This window comes from Erpetoichthys calabaricus, chromosome 11 (assembly GCF_900747795.2).
Source record: "Erpetoichthys calabaricus chromosome 11, fErpCal1.3, whole genome shotgun sequence".
Lineage (NCBI taxonomy): Eukaryota > Metazoa > Chordata > Cladistia > Polypteriformes > Polypteridae > Erpetoichthys > Erpetoichthys calabaricus.
Window position 1 is genome coordinate 124981196 of NC_041404.2, and position 19902 is coordinate 125001097.

Below are 19902 nucleotides of genomic sequence, written 5' to 3' on the forward strand. Positions count from 1 at the left end.
CAACCATCTGTTTTTGAATATGATTAAATTTATTTCAGGGTTGGGGCTCCCTGAGCCTATCCTGGCAGGATGTAAGGTGAGGAATAACACAGATTGGCCTATTGGGACATCATGGAACACACAAACTCCATCAAAGCCAAATGAAATTTCCAAATTGACAAGATGAATAAGTCTTTGAATTATAAGGGAGAAACCAGAGAATCTGGTGAAAGGCTAACTTGGTGGACAAGCAAACTCCATGTAGACAGTGACAAGGCCAGGGTTCAAGTCCAGTGCTCTGAAGCTGTGAGGCTGTGGTTATAATGTGTTTTCCCTTGTAGTTTAACATGGGGTGATTGAATTTATTCTGATTCTCTGCCTATGTACTTCTTTTTTCTTGATTTTGAGTTAGAAGCTTACACCAGCCACTGCTAACTGACTTAAATCATACTGCACTCTGAATTTCTCTTTCTGTAGCGAATTGCTTTGGACCGCAATAACCCCAGTCACTGGTTTGACTATGGTGCTTTCTGCCTGTTGATTTCAAACAATAGTAAAGCTGAGGAGTGCTTCCAACATGCCTTGTCCATTGACCAGAGACATGTGGAGAGGTGGGTAGATAGCAGGGCATATCTTATGGTGTATGCCTGCTCATAGACAACATGATACTCATCTGTGATGTTTTCACTGCAGCCTACTGCTCTGTGGGATCATGGCGGAGATGCGAGGCTCCTTTGAGGACGCAGATACCTACTTTCAGAATGCCACTTGTGTGGAGTCCAACAACGTCATTGCATGGACAATCTTAGGTAAGTAAGCTAAGGAGGAGTGGGTTTCTTAAGTAACCCTAGACTCTGATGGGATCATCCCCTCCTTCCTTCTTTTGTCCCTCCACTATACAGGATTATTTTATGAGTCACAGGAGAATGTCATCCTTGCAGAAATGGCATACCTTGAGGCCAATAAGCACCTGAGAACTAAGCTGATAAAAGAATCCATTGCAGAGGGAGAGGCTCCTGCATCAAGGCCAGTCACTGGAAGCCAGGGCATCAAGACCCTTCAAGCAGAGAAAGTGCCCAAGTCACAAGGTGAGAAAAGTGGTAATGGGTTCAGATTTCACTAGTATGTCAGTGTGTACTGCATGTTTAACCAGGAGCAGGATGTGGAAAGAAAACACTTGGCTGGGATGGCCAGTCTTATCTGGCAAATTTTAGAAATCACTCATCGCTAGCATAACTGAATGTAATAAGCAGAGCTACAGTATAATTAGCCTAGGTTCAAACTGAAGTGTTGTGATTGCTCTCCACAACATGACTAATGGTGACACAGCACCATTAGTAACTGGCTCACCTATGACTTCAAAAAGTAGCAAGGAAGGGGAGCAGATGTGTTTCCATATATAAACAAGTAAAAGAATAACAAAGCTGGTAAAACCAAATGCAATATTACAAAAAAGGACACAAAATATATATAAGTGAACATTATTCTCGATGACCAGTATGCCACGTGGACACAATTAAAGTAAACACTGTTGCATATGGGCACTGTCATTTCAACACATTATCTTGGTATTGTTAGATAGTCTCTATGATTTGTTGGGTGCGCAATGTTCTACATAAAAGCTATGACACCTTGCTCCAGATCTTTCCATCACTGTGTTTAGTCAAACCTGAATTTCTTGCTGAGAATCACTGAATGTTCACTTTGGTCCTCTTTCTCAGGGTCAGTCCGCTCAGTGGACACCAGTGTTCTAGATGGTGAGAGGCCAGATTCTGTTGCCTCTCTAACAGAGGAATATGACAAAGAATCCCAGAAGAGACCCTCAAAACCTGTCACTACGGTGTTTATGGAGACAGTTCAGTTCTTGCTAGAAGTCAATGTATTGCATGTGAGTAGAACAGCATGGTCATCCCTTAGCCCCAACACAGTCAGATGTGCAGTTGTGACCATAGTTTACTAGGGCTGTCAATTGAATTTAATGCAGTGTATGTTCTTTGCAAGTTTGCTCAGCGAGCTCTAGCCCAGGAGCTTGTTAGTCCAGACGGAGGGCCCAGCTCATCCTATTACGTAGCATTGGCTCGCTTTCAGCTTCAGATGAGAGACTTTGCAAAAGCAGAGAACAGCCTGAAGGAGGCGCTACATGCTAGTTATGAGGTAAGGTGGTACAAGGTCAATTTTGCCAACAGAGCATTCTTGTATTGATTAAATGCTACTCCTTTCCTTGAACCGTACAGAACAGGGTGATGTCATCTATTTTTAGAATGAATGAGGGTCATTTAGCCCTTTCAGTTGATTTGACTTACAATATGATGGAAGACATGTCCAACTGTGCCTACTCCAGAACCTGAAGTGATGATAAAGGTGAACCCTCATTTGCACTGTTCACACCAAGGTGTAAATTGGATACCAGGCCAAGCCTCCTCCTCTGATTTCCCCATTTTTAGCCCATCCTTCTTGTAAATCATCATAGTGTGGTGTTCTGGCTTCCAAAATGTGATATCGCTTGATTGGTGGAACTGGGACTCAGCATCTTGATGTTTGTGTGAAACCCCAACATTCATGCCTTGATATTTGTACAGCCAGAAATCCTCACTTGCATTCCATAGAGTGGTCTTCCTGTTATTCAGGCTGGGATGGTTAATTCTACTCATTGGCTTACTGTATGTGGCATGTTAGTTCCTCAGCTTTCTGACTATCTCTTAACTTAAAGCTGAAGTGTAACCTGCTTCACCCCTTGCTGCTAACATTCACCACACTAGTGATGTCACTCAACTTCAGAATGTCTTTCAAACAAGTTCTTCCCCTGTAGGTCTCCATTGGGTGGGCACCCTTTCTGAGTGTGGTGGGCTTCTGAAAGATGATTTTTCTCTCTGCCGGGGGTTGTCATATGGAGAGGAATGCTATTCTAAGAGAGTCTCTTTCTTTAGAACCCAGATGTATGGGCACTCACTGGACATCTGCACTACTTGAACAATAAATTCAGGAAAGCCAGGAAGAGCTATGAGCGAACATTGGACTTTGTGAGAGACGCTTGTGAAATGCACACTGTCTGCCTGCGGCTTGGCTCTATCTACTTGCTAGAGAAAGAGGTTGGAAACAATGTTGCACTAGCTGTGTTGAGCATCTAATTGCAGGCTCACCCAGAGCCAATTTCTTGCCAAGCTATGGGATACAAGGAGTTGGCTCTTAAAAGTTTGCCTGCAAAGCCTTCACTGTGGAGTTTGCATCTTCTCAAATAGCTTGCTTTACTGGTCTATATTTATGATCTCACTAATTTATTTTTGTTGTATTCACCATATTTTCCTGTTTGATTTTTCCATAAGCTACTGTAGTTCATAACTGTATTACGGGAACAAAAGATTTTAACAGATATGGTGGGATCAGCATAAATTTGAATACTTATTCCACTTTCCTAAACTTTAAAGCTGAAAGTCTCTTGTGTTACTTGGCTGTGGCTACATGTCCTCTTGCTCAAGCTAACTGTTCTGATGCCTGTCGCTGACTCCATTCTTTTTTTGTTTTCTGCAGTATGAAAAGGCAAAGTATACGTATCTCATGGCCTGCAAGAAATCACCTTCTTGCCTTTGCTGGCTTGGCGTTGGAGTGGCTTGCTACAGGGTAACATGACTAATAAATAACGCTTGTGTTTAACTGACATCTCCATATCCTATGAAGATGAGAGGCGGACAATAAACCCATCACAGATCTAATGTACAGAGATGTCTTCTTCATGAGTCTTGGCAGGTTTTAGGGGCTAAAATTTTCTGAACCACAAACTTAAGGGACATTGATATAGACCTGGGATCTCCAACTCCAGACCTGCAGTACTATTGAGGCACTGCAGGCTTTCAGTCTAACCCTTTTCTTAATTATTGGCAAGTTTTTCTCCTAATTATCTTTTTTGTCTTAATTTTAATTGAGTTGCTATTTAAGACTCAGATCCCTTAATTATTTCTTATTTTCCTTAAATATCAGTCAAACAATAATGAGTTGCAAAAAGACACCAACACATGACCAGCAACCAGTGTCCATCATACAATATCTAAAAGTAAACAATGGTAAAGGTCTCGGTAATGTTAATTTGCTCAGGTCCACAAAACATTTTGATGGTGATCTTAGAAAAAAGAAAATCAACCATTCTGGAAAAGTCTGCTGTGGCAGAATGTGAGCAGCAAGAAGCCATGGAATTAAATAATGGGTTTAATGAGCAACAAGAATTGGCTGTTAATTTAGAAACTGGTTGGAATGAAATTGGTTGAAGTTTGAGGTCCAGGATTAACTGTTGGCTTGCTTCAGATCTTATTTCCATTTGAATCCTGTTTTAAAAAAATGAAGCAATTCAGAGGACTGAATTTTAAAAAGCAAGTCATTTAAAATGAAGAGAAAATAAGTTAATTAGCCGCACAAACTCGCCACTAATTAAGGAAAGGGTTAGACTGAAAACCTGCAGCCACTGTAGAGCTTGAAGACCCAAGTTGGAGAGACCCCTTATATAGACCAAATGGGAAAGAAAGGTAAACTTGAATTATGTACAGTGGAACTTCGGGTCACGACCGTAATTCATTCCAAAATTCTGGTTGCAACCCGATTTGGTCGTGACCCGAAGTAATTTCCATCATAGGATTGTATGTAAATATAATTAATCCGTTCCTGACCGTACGTGTAAATATATATACGCTTCGTCGCACTCTCTCTCTCTCTCTCTCTCGGTTGCTCGCTGCACAGGGAATGCACAGGGAGAGACTGAACATGTGTGGAAATCATTGGCGCGTACGAACCGGAAGGGAAATTGGCTTGTTTGTCACCCGAGTGTGTGGTCGTGAACAGATGCAAAAGTTTGGCAAACTTTTTGGTCGTAACCCGATTTGTACGTGGTCTGAGACGTTTGTGACCCGAGGTTCCACTGTATTTTGTTGACATGTTATTCTTGAATAAACAGCACAATTAAATTTTGTTTAGCACAAGCATGTCAATTAGTGATCTACTGGATATACTGTATACCAATAAACTGATAAAGTCTAAGATCATATGGAAAGCGAGGACCACCACCACCATGACTTGTTATTTAAGCTCCTTCCACATGTTCCCAGGTTGTGCATGCTAGTGCTGTGACATCACAAAAATAATATCAAGAAACAACATTAGGAAAAACAAACTGTTGCTATTTACTTTTTTTTTGCCTTCTCTACGCCATCCCAGATTATGCTGTACATGGAATCTGGGGTTTTTGGACATCGAAGGAATATGATTTTAAAATCTATTTATTGCTTTATAGAGGTGAATTTTCCTAACATCTTATCGCAATGTCATTTGTTGTTTTTTTATGAGTAAGGTGTTGTTCATTTTTAGTGATACTGTTGACTGTTGACTTGGTCATCTTTGCCAGAATTACCTGGGAGTGTGATGCCATCCAGGGTGCCAGCATAAAGTTGTTTAATTCTGTTGTTGTAAATAAAGTTGTATCCGATATTAGGATTCCAGTGGTGGTGTACATTGCTTTATGTTTGTACTAGCCGTGTTACCCAGCTTCACCAGGGAAGTTTCCTAAGACAATGGACCTTGCGTTGTTGGTTAATTGAATATGTCAGGAGTTTATTATGTAATTAACTGAGCACTTTTCTGTATAGAATATTTGTAGGGTTTTTTTTTAAACCAGGGACTAAATGAACAAATATTTTTCTAGGGCACAAGATTTTGATTTTTGGTTTGTGTTTTAAACCTAACATCTGGTTTTCCATTTTTTTGGTTGTGACCCTTTCCTGTTTTCTTGACCACATCTCATTTGCTTGCCTTTCCTCTCTAACCATGGCATCACTGGGGCTGTCCCCAGGTAGTATGAATCCTAACACTTGTCAGATCCTACCACGTATTAATTAAGGAGAGATGTTAAGGGTGCAGCAGGCAAACACAGGGGTCAGTGCTAAGCCCTCTCCTCATCTCTTTATACACCTCCTCTTTAGGCACGATTATCATGTTTCATGGTTTTACATATCAGTGCTGTGCTTATGCAGCTGTATATGTCATTCTCTGCAGAGGACCACATGGTATCAGCTATGAGTTCTGCATTTTTCATTGATACTTCAACCTCCAGCTAAATGTGGCAAAGATGGACTTTCATATTATCCTAGATCTTCTGTCTGTTCAGCACCCCATCTCTATTCAGCATGGCTCACTATTGCTAACACTCAACAAGTCTGTAGGCAACCTTGAGATGGTGAGGACCAGCTGTTCTTCAAGGACCCTAATGCTATAGGTCTTGCAGGTTCACTCTACACAATATCTGCAATATCAAACCATATCTAACAAAGCATGCAGCACAGCTCCTGGTCCAGGCTTTGGTCTTGTCACATCTGAAATACTACAACTCTCTGCTGGCAGGAGTACCAGCATGTGTGACCAAGCTGCTGCTGATAACTCAAAATGCAGCAGCACATCTGACATTCAACCAGTTGAGGTGGGCACATGTCACTCCTCTTTTCAGATCACTATACTGGCTTCCTGTAGCAGCACATATTAAGTTCAAATACTTGATTATTACCTACAGAGTAGTCAGTGAGTCAGTACCTGGAGACACTAGTGAGGTTCTGTGCTCCATCTCAACCACTCAGGTCTGCTGCTGAAAGCCATCTGGTGATGCCACCTCTCTGTGTGTTATCAAGTCTCAATCCAGACTCTTCATGTGTAGCTCCTAGCTGGTGGAATGAGTGGCAAGCCTTAATTCAAGCATCTAAGTCACTCAATGCATTTTAGGAATGTTTGAAGACTCTTTCCTTTGGTGAATTTCTGTATGATTGATAATAGATCTGTTAGGTTTTCATAACGTAGCTTGCATTTTGTTCAGAGTTCTTCACTTGTGGTGATCATTTTTGTATCCTTGTCCTGTAACCCTTTTTCCCCAAACAGTCCCCTGGACTGATGTTTATTTGATTATGTTGACCTGTTTTGTAAGTCACTTTGGATAAAAGCCTCAATCCTGTTCATTTACATCTCTACTGTCTGTCTCTTAGTCAGTACCCAAACGAGACACACAAAACAACCTTAGAAATATACGGATGCCCTTAAGGGACATGAGCAAATAAAAAAGCAACTCATTTGTGTGCTCCCAAGAAGGTTTCCTGCATGCACAGACAAATGTAAAATGTTGTGAGCAAGCGACAGTTTCTTTGTGTTCACAAGAAATGAGAAGTTTTTTTTTTTCATATCACATGAATTCCATAGAACTATTTCAAGAAATATAAAATAAAAAACAAATTACAACAACAACTTGACCATTTCAGTTGTGGATGATTAAATCTACACTTAACTTCCTTTCAAATCTTTGTCCCTTAAAAGGACAGCTTGTCTTGTTCATTTTCTTTTATTGTTATTCATTTCATTTTTCTAATTTTCAAATGATAATTTGTTTCCTGTTGTTTTACCTTAAACTCCCTCTACATGCACTATCCACTATGCTTCCCATCTGCTCTTCCACAAAATGGTGCCTATGACGTTACTTGCTTGAGCACAGCTGTGTAGTACCGATGCCAATGCAGTAGCAGTTTGGGATTAATGCAGAGCATCAAATTACAAACAGGAATTATACGAATGTCATTTGTAACAAATCCAAACTATTCCACATTAATTATTAGTTTATGGTGTGCAGAGGGTGTTATAAAATTAAAATGCAAAATTGAAATTGACAATGAAGCACAACATTAATATCTGTTCAAATGCCCCCAGGACCAAAGATTCTAAATTGGCACTTTATTTCTCTATAATGAAGGCAGACATTATATTACTGATCTCGTAGATGGAGTGTTAAGACTTTCTTGCCATGTCTTTTTCTATGTTTACAGTTGGGGGAGCTGGAAGAGGCAGAAGATGCCCTATCAGAGGCCAACATCATGAATAACAGGAATCCAGAGGTGTGGGGCTATCTGACACTCATCTGTCTGCAGGTAAAGTGCACTTTGATTCAGTGAAGTTTTACAACCACACAATGAGCCATGCAAGACTACACTGCAACCACAAAGGAGAGCGCAGACAAAGCACAACATGAAAGTTGGTATAACCCTGCTGGGAGTTAACACTGATGGCTGATAAGAAAAAGATTGTTTGGAATGTTTGGCACCAATTCTTTCAACGATAGGAGGGCACTATCTCTTCATTGTGATTGGTGTACTGGATCAATGCACCGGACACCTTGTCCACCTTTCTGGAGATAAAGTGGGCATCAGGCTGTCATAAAGGATCACTGCCATTATGGAAATGGGCTTAAAGAATAACAGCTCTCTCTTCCTACCCTCTGCGTGCTGAATGGACTGCCATCATTGATAACTATCACAGAAATTGAGTATGGCAGTAATATTAACATGTAGCTATCATAAAGAGTGCTTTATGCTTTTTAATTTCTTAAATTGACTCTGGAAAGTGGGGGCATCTCCCTTGGAAACGATTTCTTACTTTGGCAAGATTACTCTGTAATTGTTTACTGTCTATTACCCTCTCAGTTTTTAATTTAATAATTTTAATAATAATTTTTTGCATTTATATAGCGCTTTTCTCACTACTCAAAGCGCTCAGCAATTGCAGGTTAAGGGCCTTGCTTAAGGGCCCAACAGAGCAGAGTCCCTAATGGCATTGACGGGATTCGAACCGGCAACCTTCCGATTGCCAGTGCAGATCTCTAGCCTCAGAGCCACCACTCCGCCTTTATTTCTTGTTTTTTGTTTCCATCATTGGCATAAAAAGAGATTTTTAAATTAGTTATAAACAATATCCATCCATCCATTTTCCAACCCGCTGAATCCGAACACAGGGTCACGGGGGTCTGCTGGAGCCAATCCCAGCCAACACAGGGCACAAGGCAGGGAACCAATCCTGGGCAGGGTGCCAACCCACCGCAGGAAACACACAAACACACCCACACACCAAGCACACACTAGGGCCAATTTAGAATCGCCAATCCACCTAATCTGCATGTCTTTGGACTGTGGGAGGAAACCGGAGCGCCCGGAGGAAACCCACGCAGACATGGGGAGAACATGCAAACTCCACGCAGGGCGGACCCGGGAAGCGAACCCGGGTCCCCAGATCTCCCAACTGCGAGGCAGCAGCGCTACCCACTGCGCCACCGTGCCGCCCGTTATAAACAATATAAACTTTAATATTTGTTTGTAAATGATAGGAATTAAGTATAGTTTTTATTTGGAGGCATATGGCTTAATGCACACACAAATAGCATCACTGCAGCTGGCATACTCTCAGTTCCCAAAAGTCTCTCTATTTCCACAGTAATACTTTCATAATCATCATTCTCTCCACCAACATCTCTTCCCTACACACAATTTCTTCCCTCTACTGAAGTACTAATCCCTAACTCCCTGGTGTGCTGTAAATGGGCCATTCTTACAGCATCACTCAAGGTCACTTTGTTGGAAAGAAACAGGGCTTAGAAAGTAGACCTGGAGGTTAGTTCATGAATGTCCTGACATCTATTTGTCCCAGAGGCAACTACACCATACTGATAGAGCTGGAAGGGAGGATGCATATAAAGGACAGATTGAACAATACAGATAAAGAGATCCATGATGAGACATTCACAAGGTCCAGCAGCAGCATAGAACAAAATATTTATATACCAGTAATGGCGCACTGCACGATAACGTGCAGTGAATACACTTGACTTGACCATTCCTAGTTTTCATCCTCTTTCTCTGTACATTTAACATTCATTTGCTCAGAGGTTGATGTGCTTACTGCTTCCTGAGCAGCTCTTCTTTTCTCTATCCTAGCGTCCTGCTTCTTCTGTTCTTTTGTTGACATCTTTTCATGTTAAAACTGATTAAGTCAGTGTTTGTTTTGAAATTACTTAGTATGTTTTCCTTAATTTTTCACTTAAGCTGGCACTTAAGTCTTCAATCTGTCTCAAGAATGATTTAAGATATGAAGAGGTATGGGAAGTGACTGCAAAGGTGGTAGGGATGAGAACGACGCCCATACGCATGTGCTGCATGGCCGCCCTGCTGGCCGCTGCTGAGAGTTGATTCTACAATACAATAAAATAAAAATAAAAAGATCAATCATCACCCCGAAAGTGGACAGTAGATGTCACGTAGTATATGTGTACCACATTTCAGGTCAATAGATCAAATGGTTTTCGAGCTACAGGTGATTTAAAATCCTAGACAGACAAACGAACAGCCATGGTAGCATATAATATATAAAGATATAAATACAGTATAACACGTTAAAAAAAGGGGCAAACGAATACACAGGTGCAAAACCTAGGACTATATGCACAATATATTAAGACTACATTTTATACAGTAGACCACCCCTAAAGAATGACTGGCATCAGCTGAGACAGGAATCATAAAAAACAAAACAGAGGTCAGAATACTTGCAAAAATATAGTAGTACGGTGAATTACCTATGAGACAATGGCATAAACGAGCAGGGGGTTAACAAACACTTACTGCCAAGAGTAACATAACCTAAACTAAAGGGTACCGGCCCAAAATACAAATATATAAAAATTGGAAATTGCATGATGCTTTGAAATCCAAACTCTAAAATCAAACCCATGAGGTTTTCATTGCAACAAACAGCGCAGTGCTCGAGTACACACTGAACAGTATGCAATGCTTATTTTTTTCACCTGTCTTATCATGTGACTGCCACTTACCAGATATTTAACCTTTTTAAGATAGTTGGGATTATATGAAGACAACAAATGAAACAAAGGTTGATAGGTGCAGTGTTACCATTTAAGCTGACATTTATTGAACACTGTAATACCTGCAGGACCGCCTATCAGGCTTTATTGTTGTTAGCAAGTGCAAAACCCATGGGTTCTTTTTAGAAAATTATTAACCTAGGGGTAAAATATTGTGTTTTGTGCAGAGATACTCCAGTGTGCAAAACCTGTAATACTAGGGGAACTAGGAGGGGCCTGTTTTTTGTCATGAAAATGTCCTTGAAAGGTACTCTAGCCTCCAAAGGTTCTTTTGTAATGGTGGACAAGTAAATGCCAATAATGACTAAATTATTTACCTTGTTTAACATGTGCACACCATTATACTTACTTCTGGAAACCCTTAATAAGATCAGACTAGCTTAATAAAGGATTCTACACTAGACTTTTGAAATACCTTAACAGTAGCTGAGGGCACTTTAGCCTCAGTTTCTCACACTTCAAGGACTGAACCTTTGAATACTCTTGCAAAAACCATGACCCTGCTCCTGCTGGGATTGCGGAACCCACCCTTCTCCCAGTTCACTATCTTTGAAAGAATTTTGAACTAATATGTTTTGCAGGGAGGCTGCCCTCGAAGGGCTTGCACTAAATACTTCAACAAAGACCAGAAGCCTGCTCCTGCTGGGATGACATATATCTCTCTGCTGCCAGTTCGCTGCATTTGAACAAGCATTTAGTACCTGGTTAGGTCACTAGTGCCACTAAACAGCAAGGCAGTTTCAGTAAGGTAATCCCCACACTTTATTACAATCTAAACTTATGTTTATTTACAGAGAAACCAGACATATCAAATATTAGATAAAGTAGTAGATCAAAACACACAACTCGAATGATTAAAATCAGTCACACAGCAAGCTTTGTATCAGGTGGCTAACTGGATTTTCTCCTCTTGTGATGTCTCTCTGTCTATACCAGTTGTGATGTCTCTGACAATGTTTTTTAAATCCTTTTCAAATCATTTTCCTTTATCATGTCTCAGTGGTTGATAGCTATATAATTGCATCAGCCAAATCAAACAACTGATGATTTCCAATGGACTTGTTACTTGTCAGTGAAGCCACTTTTAGCTAAACACAATAAAATGTTGATGGCAAGGTCACATGCACCTATTTCATACCTTCTTACAAGCGTTTACATACTAGTTAATTTTTCTGAGCATAAAAGTATAAAATCTAATAGTAATAACATTTTTGTATTTGATTTTACATTTGCATATGTCCCAGCATTCTTCAATTTTATTTGCATGCATCCCAGTGTCCTCTCTCTATTATCAACCTGTAAGTCAGTCATCTGCTTACTTCTCCAATCCTTCTGTCCAACAAAGCCATCTCCCTGTTAACTTTAAATACCTACAATGCAGCGCTCACACCATTTTATTCACAATATTATGAGTCTTTGTTAACAAAGTATTAAAAACACAATGTTTTCACCCCAGTACACCCCACTAAGTGTTTTAGAGTTCTGGATTTGAATCCTGGCTTGCACACAATCTGTGTGGAGTCTGCATATTCTTCCCATTTCCACCTTTTCTTCTTTGATATTCCTTCCACATTCCAAGGATTCACATTCTAGGTTAGCTGACGACTCTAAACTAAGCGCAGTGTCAGTAAATGTGGGTATGTGTGTGCGAGTGGCATCCTGTCTGAGGGTTGGTTCCCACCTGCAACTCTGAACTGGATTAGCAAGTTAGAAAATGGATTGTTATTTTTTAACGTTAATTTAAAACCTGGTGTGTGCCACATGCTGACCCAGCCTGGGCTGCCTTCTATCACGAATACCAGCTGAGAACCATTGATAAACTATGGTTCTCATATGTAATATCATAGAAATGCTTTGCTTTTCATACTGATCATAAGCTTTTGGTTGTAGCATTGCCACCTATAGGGTTTTCCTTTTTGTTTAGTATGTACCATTTGATGATTTTTATATTCTAGCAACAATACTTGTGAGATGAGTACCTGGTTTGTAAATGCAGGGTCTGTGTCTTTAAATAGGTTTGCATGGATGCGAAGGGGTTTGTGGGAATTGCTGTGTGTAGTTGTGGGCACAGTATGTGTACAACCAGAAGGGAAGGATGCGGTAGGATTTTTTACTTTTTCATTTTCCATACACCCAATCATTGACAGCATCCAGAAACCCATTTTAGAACTGGATATTCACAGTGGAAGAGGATATGGAGTAGCTGTTGGCATATAGGGACGGTGGTGGGCATTTTTTACATTCATGTGTGCAATTGCTGTTTGGCGAAGAGATGCACCTCAGAAGATCAAACACCTTCTGAACTCTGTTGGTAGGATTGTGTTACATTATCCATTTTTCAAGGAAGCAGTTTGCAAAAGGGGATTATTCCATCACATCTTTCATTGAAGTAACTGTTGTTTGCACTTGAGAATTCACACCCAGCAATGACGTTTGGGACTGTATATATATCGTCTAGGGGTTAGTTGTTTGAGGTGGTCATTTTATATGTTCATTATTACTTTTCATTGCTGTCTTTGTAAGTAGTTGTATATATATTTGGAACTTAATATATTTAATTTATTTTGATATTTTTTTGTTGTGTTTTATTAATATTTGCATGGTGTTGGCCTAATTCCATCCGTCCCTCAGTTTACAAGCATAGCAGCTCCATTGCTATACAAATCTGTTGGGAAACTCATCACTCCCCAAAATGTCAGGGTTCACCACAAGGTTCTTCACTATTTGGGAGCATATACTCCAAACTATAATGTATAGCACTTTCATCTAGACAGTATTATCAGCCGTAGTCTGATCACAAGTCAGTTGGTGCTTCAACCCCTAAGGAACACCCTTACATATAGTACTGTTTCACTGAGGACTACACTATGTACAGACGTCTATTGAGGAGGTCTCTACTGACCTGGAATTAATAATGAGCTCTTCATTTCAAGGTGTGAAACTACAAAAGAAGAGCAGTGAAGGCAAACCATTCCTCTGTCCAGTGTAATCTAGCAGAGGCAGCTGCTCTACAGAAAGTATGCAACCATGGACTCTTGCAGCTGCAGCAGTTTTAAGCTTATCTTTATTCTCTGTCCAGCACATTTCTTAGTTACAGAGTCTTGCAGTAGCTTATGCCATTCTCAAATAGAAAAGAAGACCTTCTGTCTAGGTTATTTTCTGGTTTATATCTCCCTGTCTATTAGCTTTGCCCATCCTGTGAGTGCTGAGACATATCTATCTATTTGTTATCCCAATGCTAAATGAAAACACAACCACTCAGGACATAATTCAAATACAAATTCACCATTCTAATGATTGAACCTTTTATCAAATAAAAAACTAAACAATTAATTGTTAAATCATAAACAAATCAAACAAGTATACTAAAACAAAGACCCATTCTTTAAACTCCAATTAGTCGGTTCATCATTTCAATCTATACATAAAAGTCCATGTAATCATTCATGTGGGTGTACCTCCATCATAAGAATGCTTACATGAAATTTAAACCTAATTGTCAAATTATAAAAAATATTACAGTTCCAAAAATTTCATCCACATATCACAATATTATTGCAGTAAAACCCCTGGGAATTTACAACTGTTTAGCAACAATTTGTTCTTGACGTAGAGATCTCCAATAATTGTTCTCTTGCTAGTGAGGAACATATGACTAAACGACAACCCATTTTACTCTTAATGAAAATATTACTCTTTTTCTTATTGCTGCAACTTGGGTGAGAGATTTCACAGTCAAACACTGTCACTTATCATTGTCAAAAGTATAACCATACATGTGTTAAGCTGACCTTCATCATACAGGCTCATGATACAGGATCTTCATTACAAGCCGCAGCATAGCTGCTCATTTTGAAAAATAAAAACAGGCACATTCAAACAGTAAATCATGCATCAATTAACTACAATTATTGATTGACTACTTTATAAATGCAGAATGTGAAATAATACAAAGAATTAACATTTTACTTCTTCTCATTTGATTTTCAGACGAGCAGGAAGGTGGAAGCAGACCAGTCCTATAAGTTTGCTGTTAAGGTTGGTTATGGACTAATTACCTCACACTACTTACTCCTCAGCTTTTTTCTCTGTGAATGCCTGTGCCAACTTCTCTTAGGTAGCACATGACTCCTGAGTCTGGCTTCACCTCACCAGAGGCCCTACAGCGTTCTTATTTCCCTTGATGTATATTTTTTGTCCTTGGGTTTGGCTCCCTTGTCCCATGCCTGCTCCCTTCGGACCACTGAAGTGCATTGCAATGATCTGTCCCAAAAATTAGACCTAAAATAGCAGCAGCTCAGGACAGCTACAATCAGTATTTACTACTGATAAGATGTTTTAAGAAAATGAAGCAGATTTGTCTGAACAAAGATTGGGAGAAGAAACGTCAAAAATGTGTTAATCAAAAATCAAAGTGTCTGTCCTTAAGCCTAAGGTAGTTTAAAAAATGTAAAGAATCAAAGCACAGCACCCTAACTAGGAAACTGAGAAACAAAAAAAAAGCAGTTGTAGCCTTCAAGGTTTCTGTCTACAAAATTAAATTACCAGGAAGCTATTCAGCAGACCTATATAACTTCTAACTCGTGACATCATGGGTCAGACCCCTAATTGTCCTGCATAGCAACTTGGCTACTAACAGTACATAATAAGCCTAAAATGGCATTGCCCACAGAAAAACAAAATGGCATTATGTAAAAGACCTTAAAATAGACTTGTTTTCAAAAAAGTGTTATCACAGTAAGATTTAGTAACCCTTCAAGCAACCAAAACATCCAAGACAAAAAAACTGTGTAATGGAACAAATTTGTTTGGCGGAAAAGTCAGCCAATCTGTCTGTCAAGGACAGGCAGCAGTGTATGGAAATCAATACTTTCATGCACACCACTGAACTGTTGAAAATTATCAATGTTTGGAGCAGATGCATGATTATATTTCCCTCCACAATATCAATATGAATCAGAAGTATTTCAAAAGAAAAAAATCTCTTAGCCCCCCCACCCCTTGTCCATTTCACATTCTCACACAATGGAGAGAGACTGACCATGAATTCTAGGTCTTGAAGTGTCAGTAAGCACCATCTTACTGTGATGCCCCGGGTGCCTGCAGCCCTGGCATCACCCATTTTCTGGGACATCCATCGTCATATAATGAGATGGACTTGACAATGAGGACACAAACAACAAGTCATGGTGCAAAAGTGCTTAGTGCATTTAGATAGATAGATAGATAGATAGATAGATAGATAGATAGATAGATAGATAGATAGATAGATAGATAGATAGATAGATAGATAGATAGATAGATAGATAGATAGATACTTTATTAATCCCAAGGGGAAATTCACTTTTTTTTTTTAAATAAATATTTAATAACAATCAGTTTGATAAATAATCCTTATTAACGACAGTGCCTTTTTGGAGGTTAAAATCCATCAATAAATAAATAAATCCAATAAATAGGTTAAAATTAAAAATGAAAAACAGAGTCAGGATTGGCTTCAGGTTCTCTTCCTGCCCCTTGAGCCCCAGCGTGTCTTTCTAATGTTGTCTCCTCTGCTCCCTGTCCTTGTCTGTTCAGCAGAGCCAGGGTTTCAGTGAGCACAGTCAACCATCCTTTGATTTTTGCCCCCACCACCATCCTTAGGTATACATAAGGACCACTGAGCTCACCTCCCTCATCCCACCACCATACATATGTAGGACAACCATCTGAGCATCAGCTGTTCCTGCTTCTCTGATGCTTAACAGGAGCAACCGCAACCCTGGTGTGTCTTTCCTCTCACTACTTCTTTGGACTTCCTGGCTGCTTGACCTCATTTTCTCTGTACCAACTCAACACTGATACTGGCATTTTCTGTCTCTTTGTCCCTGTCATGGTTTTACCTCCATTTTTTTGTCTTACTTTTTTGATTTGTTTTGATTTCTTCCCTTTCTTGCTCTCAGACCTCTTTAATACCCAGTAAGAGCAGGTGCACCAAATGATCCACGGAGCCTCAATGAGGGATGGCTGAGCTAACTGCACTTGTGCATATTACACGCAATTAGATGATTTTCTCATTACGTTCTACACAGCCATGTTGCTTTTCTCCCACACACCTATAACCATGGGGTCTGAGCTGTTCATGAAGCCATACACTGCCATGGACCCCTGATATGCTTCACCACAATTAATTACCTTGTTGAGCTATAAATGAACTCCCTCTGCTCCAACGAGAAAACAGGCTTCTGACTTCTAACTGCATTGTGAGGGTGTCATATCATATGGTGGCAAGCTGTCTTTCTCAGTCTTGCTACTGGTATAAAATAAAATGGATCTAGATGGTGTAGAGATTGTTGATACGTAACCATAGGAGCAATTACTCATGGTTCTTTCCAGCCTTAACCTCAGTGTCTCACATTGCTTGCATCCATCGCATTATAAAGAACTAGCAGGAGTACCCGTTGTTCTATTCCCGTTGCCAGGGAATCTATAACTGGTGAATTTCATAAATGAAAGAAACAGAACATAGAAATAGAACAAACAGTTTTCTGATTGGCATTTTATTGTAATAGGTAATATAAGTGGTCATTCCAGAGCCTTTGGATACACTATATTTTTAGTTTTTCCTTGTGGTGCGAAAATGAACAAATTCTGAGGATTGCCCACTGTAGAACATGCTACATAGAGTTGTCCCTGTGAAAAGCATGGATTTTCCAAATTGATGCGTTTAACCTGCAGTGATTGCCCTTGAGTCTTATTAATTGACATAGCAAAAGCCATCCATCCATCCATTTTCCAACCCGCTGAATCCGAACACAGGGTCACGGGGGTCTGCTGGAGCCAATCCCAGCCAACACAGGGCACAAGGCAGGAAACAATCCTGGGAAGGGTGCCAACCCACCGCAAGCAAAAGCCAAACAAACATGAAATTGTAGCCGTTTGAAATCAAAGGGTAAATCATTCGGAATCAGCGGAATTCTTGGTATGAAAACATCTTCACGTCTTGCACAATGTTTCAGGCGCCTTTGAAATAGACTTGTTTCTGGCATCGGAAGTGGACTTTCTAATTTTACGTCTTTTTTTCAGTGGCATGGGTATATTAGCGAAAAGCAGGACAATTATAATGTGTTACATTGTATTACGTACGGAATATGCACCACAGTGAGATGAATGTACGTTATTTACAATACGTCGAAAAAGCAAACAAATAGCACCAGTCAGTCAGAAAGAGCAAGACTGAAATCGTACTGTGAGTCAGAAAGCGAGCAAATATTACAACAAATATAGAAAGCCAGTAACGCGCACTGGGTTGTTCACGTTTTACATCCATATGGCAGTTCCCCTTCACGCGATGAAAGCAGTCAACTTTCTCATACTTGGACACTTCCGCCATCTGTTGGCAATTTAAAGAAACATTGGTAAAGAGAGATGCACAGGGACCAAACGTGCTGATAGATGGCGCCGCTGTTCACGTCTGTTGCAACGTGCGGCCATCTTGTTGATGTATGGGGACATGTGCCGAACGTTGTGTCGGTGAAAAGGTGCCCTGCGCTTCACCACGAACATTTTTCCCAACCAAACATACCCCATGACCTCCTCCTGGTCACAAAAGAGCTCCATCCTCAGTTTGGTGGTGATCGGATGCCCGGTGCAGATTTGTATGGCGGACAAACATACATACACACATACATCGACTGTGCCTTATATATTAGAAGTAGTACTCAGCCATCTACCCCCTTGGCTGCCCCCCGTGATGTCATTCTTGGAGTACTACCACTGCCTTCCTTGCTGCCTCATATCTCCATATTACACATCTAACACCCTATGCAGCTCTTCTACCCACTCATGGGATTGTCCCAACAGTTGGAATAATGTATTGTGACATAGGATGGGCTCACAAAGCTTTGAAATCAGTTTAGTTTTTAGATAATTTGCCTCTGTTTGTGTCGGGTTTGCTCTCTATATTTTCCTAGGCATATTATTGGGGTTTCACACACTTCTAAAGCCACAGGAGTGCCATTAAGCTTACTATGCATAAAATTAATCTTTTTACTAGTGTTTTCCAGAAAAATTGAAAGAAAAGAAACATAGGTATGGGTGGTCCCATCATTTATTTTCTACCTCTTCATTCTGGTTTTGTTTTAACACATTCCTTTCCTCAGTTAAATTTACAGAATGAAGAGCTCCTTGCTGAGATCCATGAGCTGCAGGAACGCATGGGTTTTGCCAACCCTGGATTCCAGTAAAGAAAAATTGTTTTAAGTGTGGACACTTCAAAGGCCCAAATGTGAAAAAAGAGGAATCATATCCATACAAACTGAATGCTTATTGACTTGTTTGATGGAAACAAAATAAACAGAGCTCTTTCAAACATGTTGTGTGTTCTCTTCAACTTTAAAAATATATCAAGTGAACATCTATTACAGTGCAGCACCCCTAAAGAATGAATGGCATCGGCTAAGACAGGAATCATAAAAAAATAAAACAGAGGTCAAAATACTTGTGAAAATATAGTGGTATGCAGAATTACCGATGAGACAAGGGCATAAACAAAGAGAGGGTTAACAAACACTTATTGCGAAGAGTAACAAAATTTAAAATAAAAGGATACAGGCCCAAAATACAAACATACAAAAATTGAAAATTGCAAGGTGCTTTGAAATCCAAAGTCTTAAATCAAACCCATTAGGTTTTCAGCCCCATACAAACTGAATCCTTATTGACTTTTTTGATGGAAACAAAATAAATGGAGCTCTTTCAAACCTGTTCTGTGTTCTCTTCAACTTTAAAAAAGAGCAAATGACATTTTTCGGCTTGTGCTGCACTTTGTTGGACTGGAGCCATCGTCATCATGATGGTATTATTTGCGGGGTATACACCATTCTCTCAACAACTTGGTCACATTCACTTACAGAATAAATTGACCCAATACCACTATTTAGGTGGATTGCCAGTAGTCTGAATCTTTGATTCTGGGAGATCCTCAGCACAGCTATGTGACATTAAGCTGTGTGCTGGTTGTCAAATGACCATTACACCAATTGTGTGCTGCCTAATGGTCACTTTACTCTTTAATCACATGGCATGTGTAAAAGTAACTTAATACATTCTTGTTTATTATGGTTCTGGTGAGTGACAACATGTGATATGTTGGTTGGACAGGACCATAAGAATTTTAGTGTACTCTGAATGCAAGACACTCTTGCTACTGCTGCTACTACTACAAG

General features: G+C 39.9%; 1 protein-coding gene across 1 annotated transcript in view; it reads left to right on the forward strand.

Annotated features, from left to right (window-relative positions):
* The window catches only part of cfap70 (cilia and flagella associated protein 70), a 73584-nt gene extending 54477 nt beyond the window's left edge, over positions 1-19107 (forward strand). The window contains exons 18-27 of the mRNA XM_051934324.1: positions 457-590; positions 673-788; positions 882-1067; positions 1701-1867; positions 1981-2133; positions 2907-3068; positions 3508-3597; positions 7815-7916; positions 14687-14734; positions 18838-19107. Of these exons, the coding sequence (XP_051790284.1) occupies positions 457-590; positions 673-788; positions 882-1067; positions 1701-1867; positions 1981-2133; positions 2907-3068; positions 3508-3597; positions 7815-7916; positions 14687-14734; positions 18838-18921 (1242 nt within the window). The 3' untranslated portion in view covers positions 18922-19107. The remainder of the gene's footprint in view (positions 1-456; positions 591-672; positions 789-881; positions 1068-1700; positions 1868-1980; positions 2134-2906; positions 3069-3507; positions 3598-7814; positions 7917-14686; positions 14735-18837) is intronic.
* Positions 19108-19902: the final 795 nt, after the last annotated feature.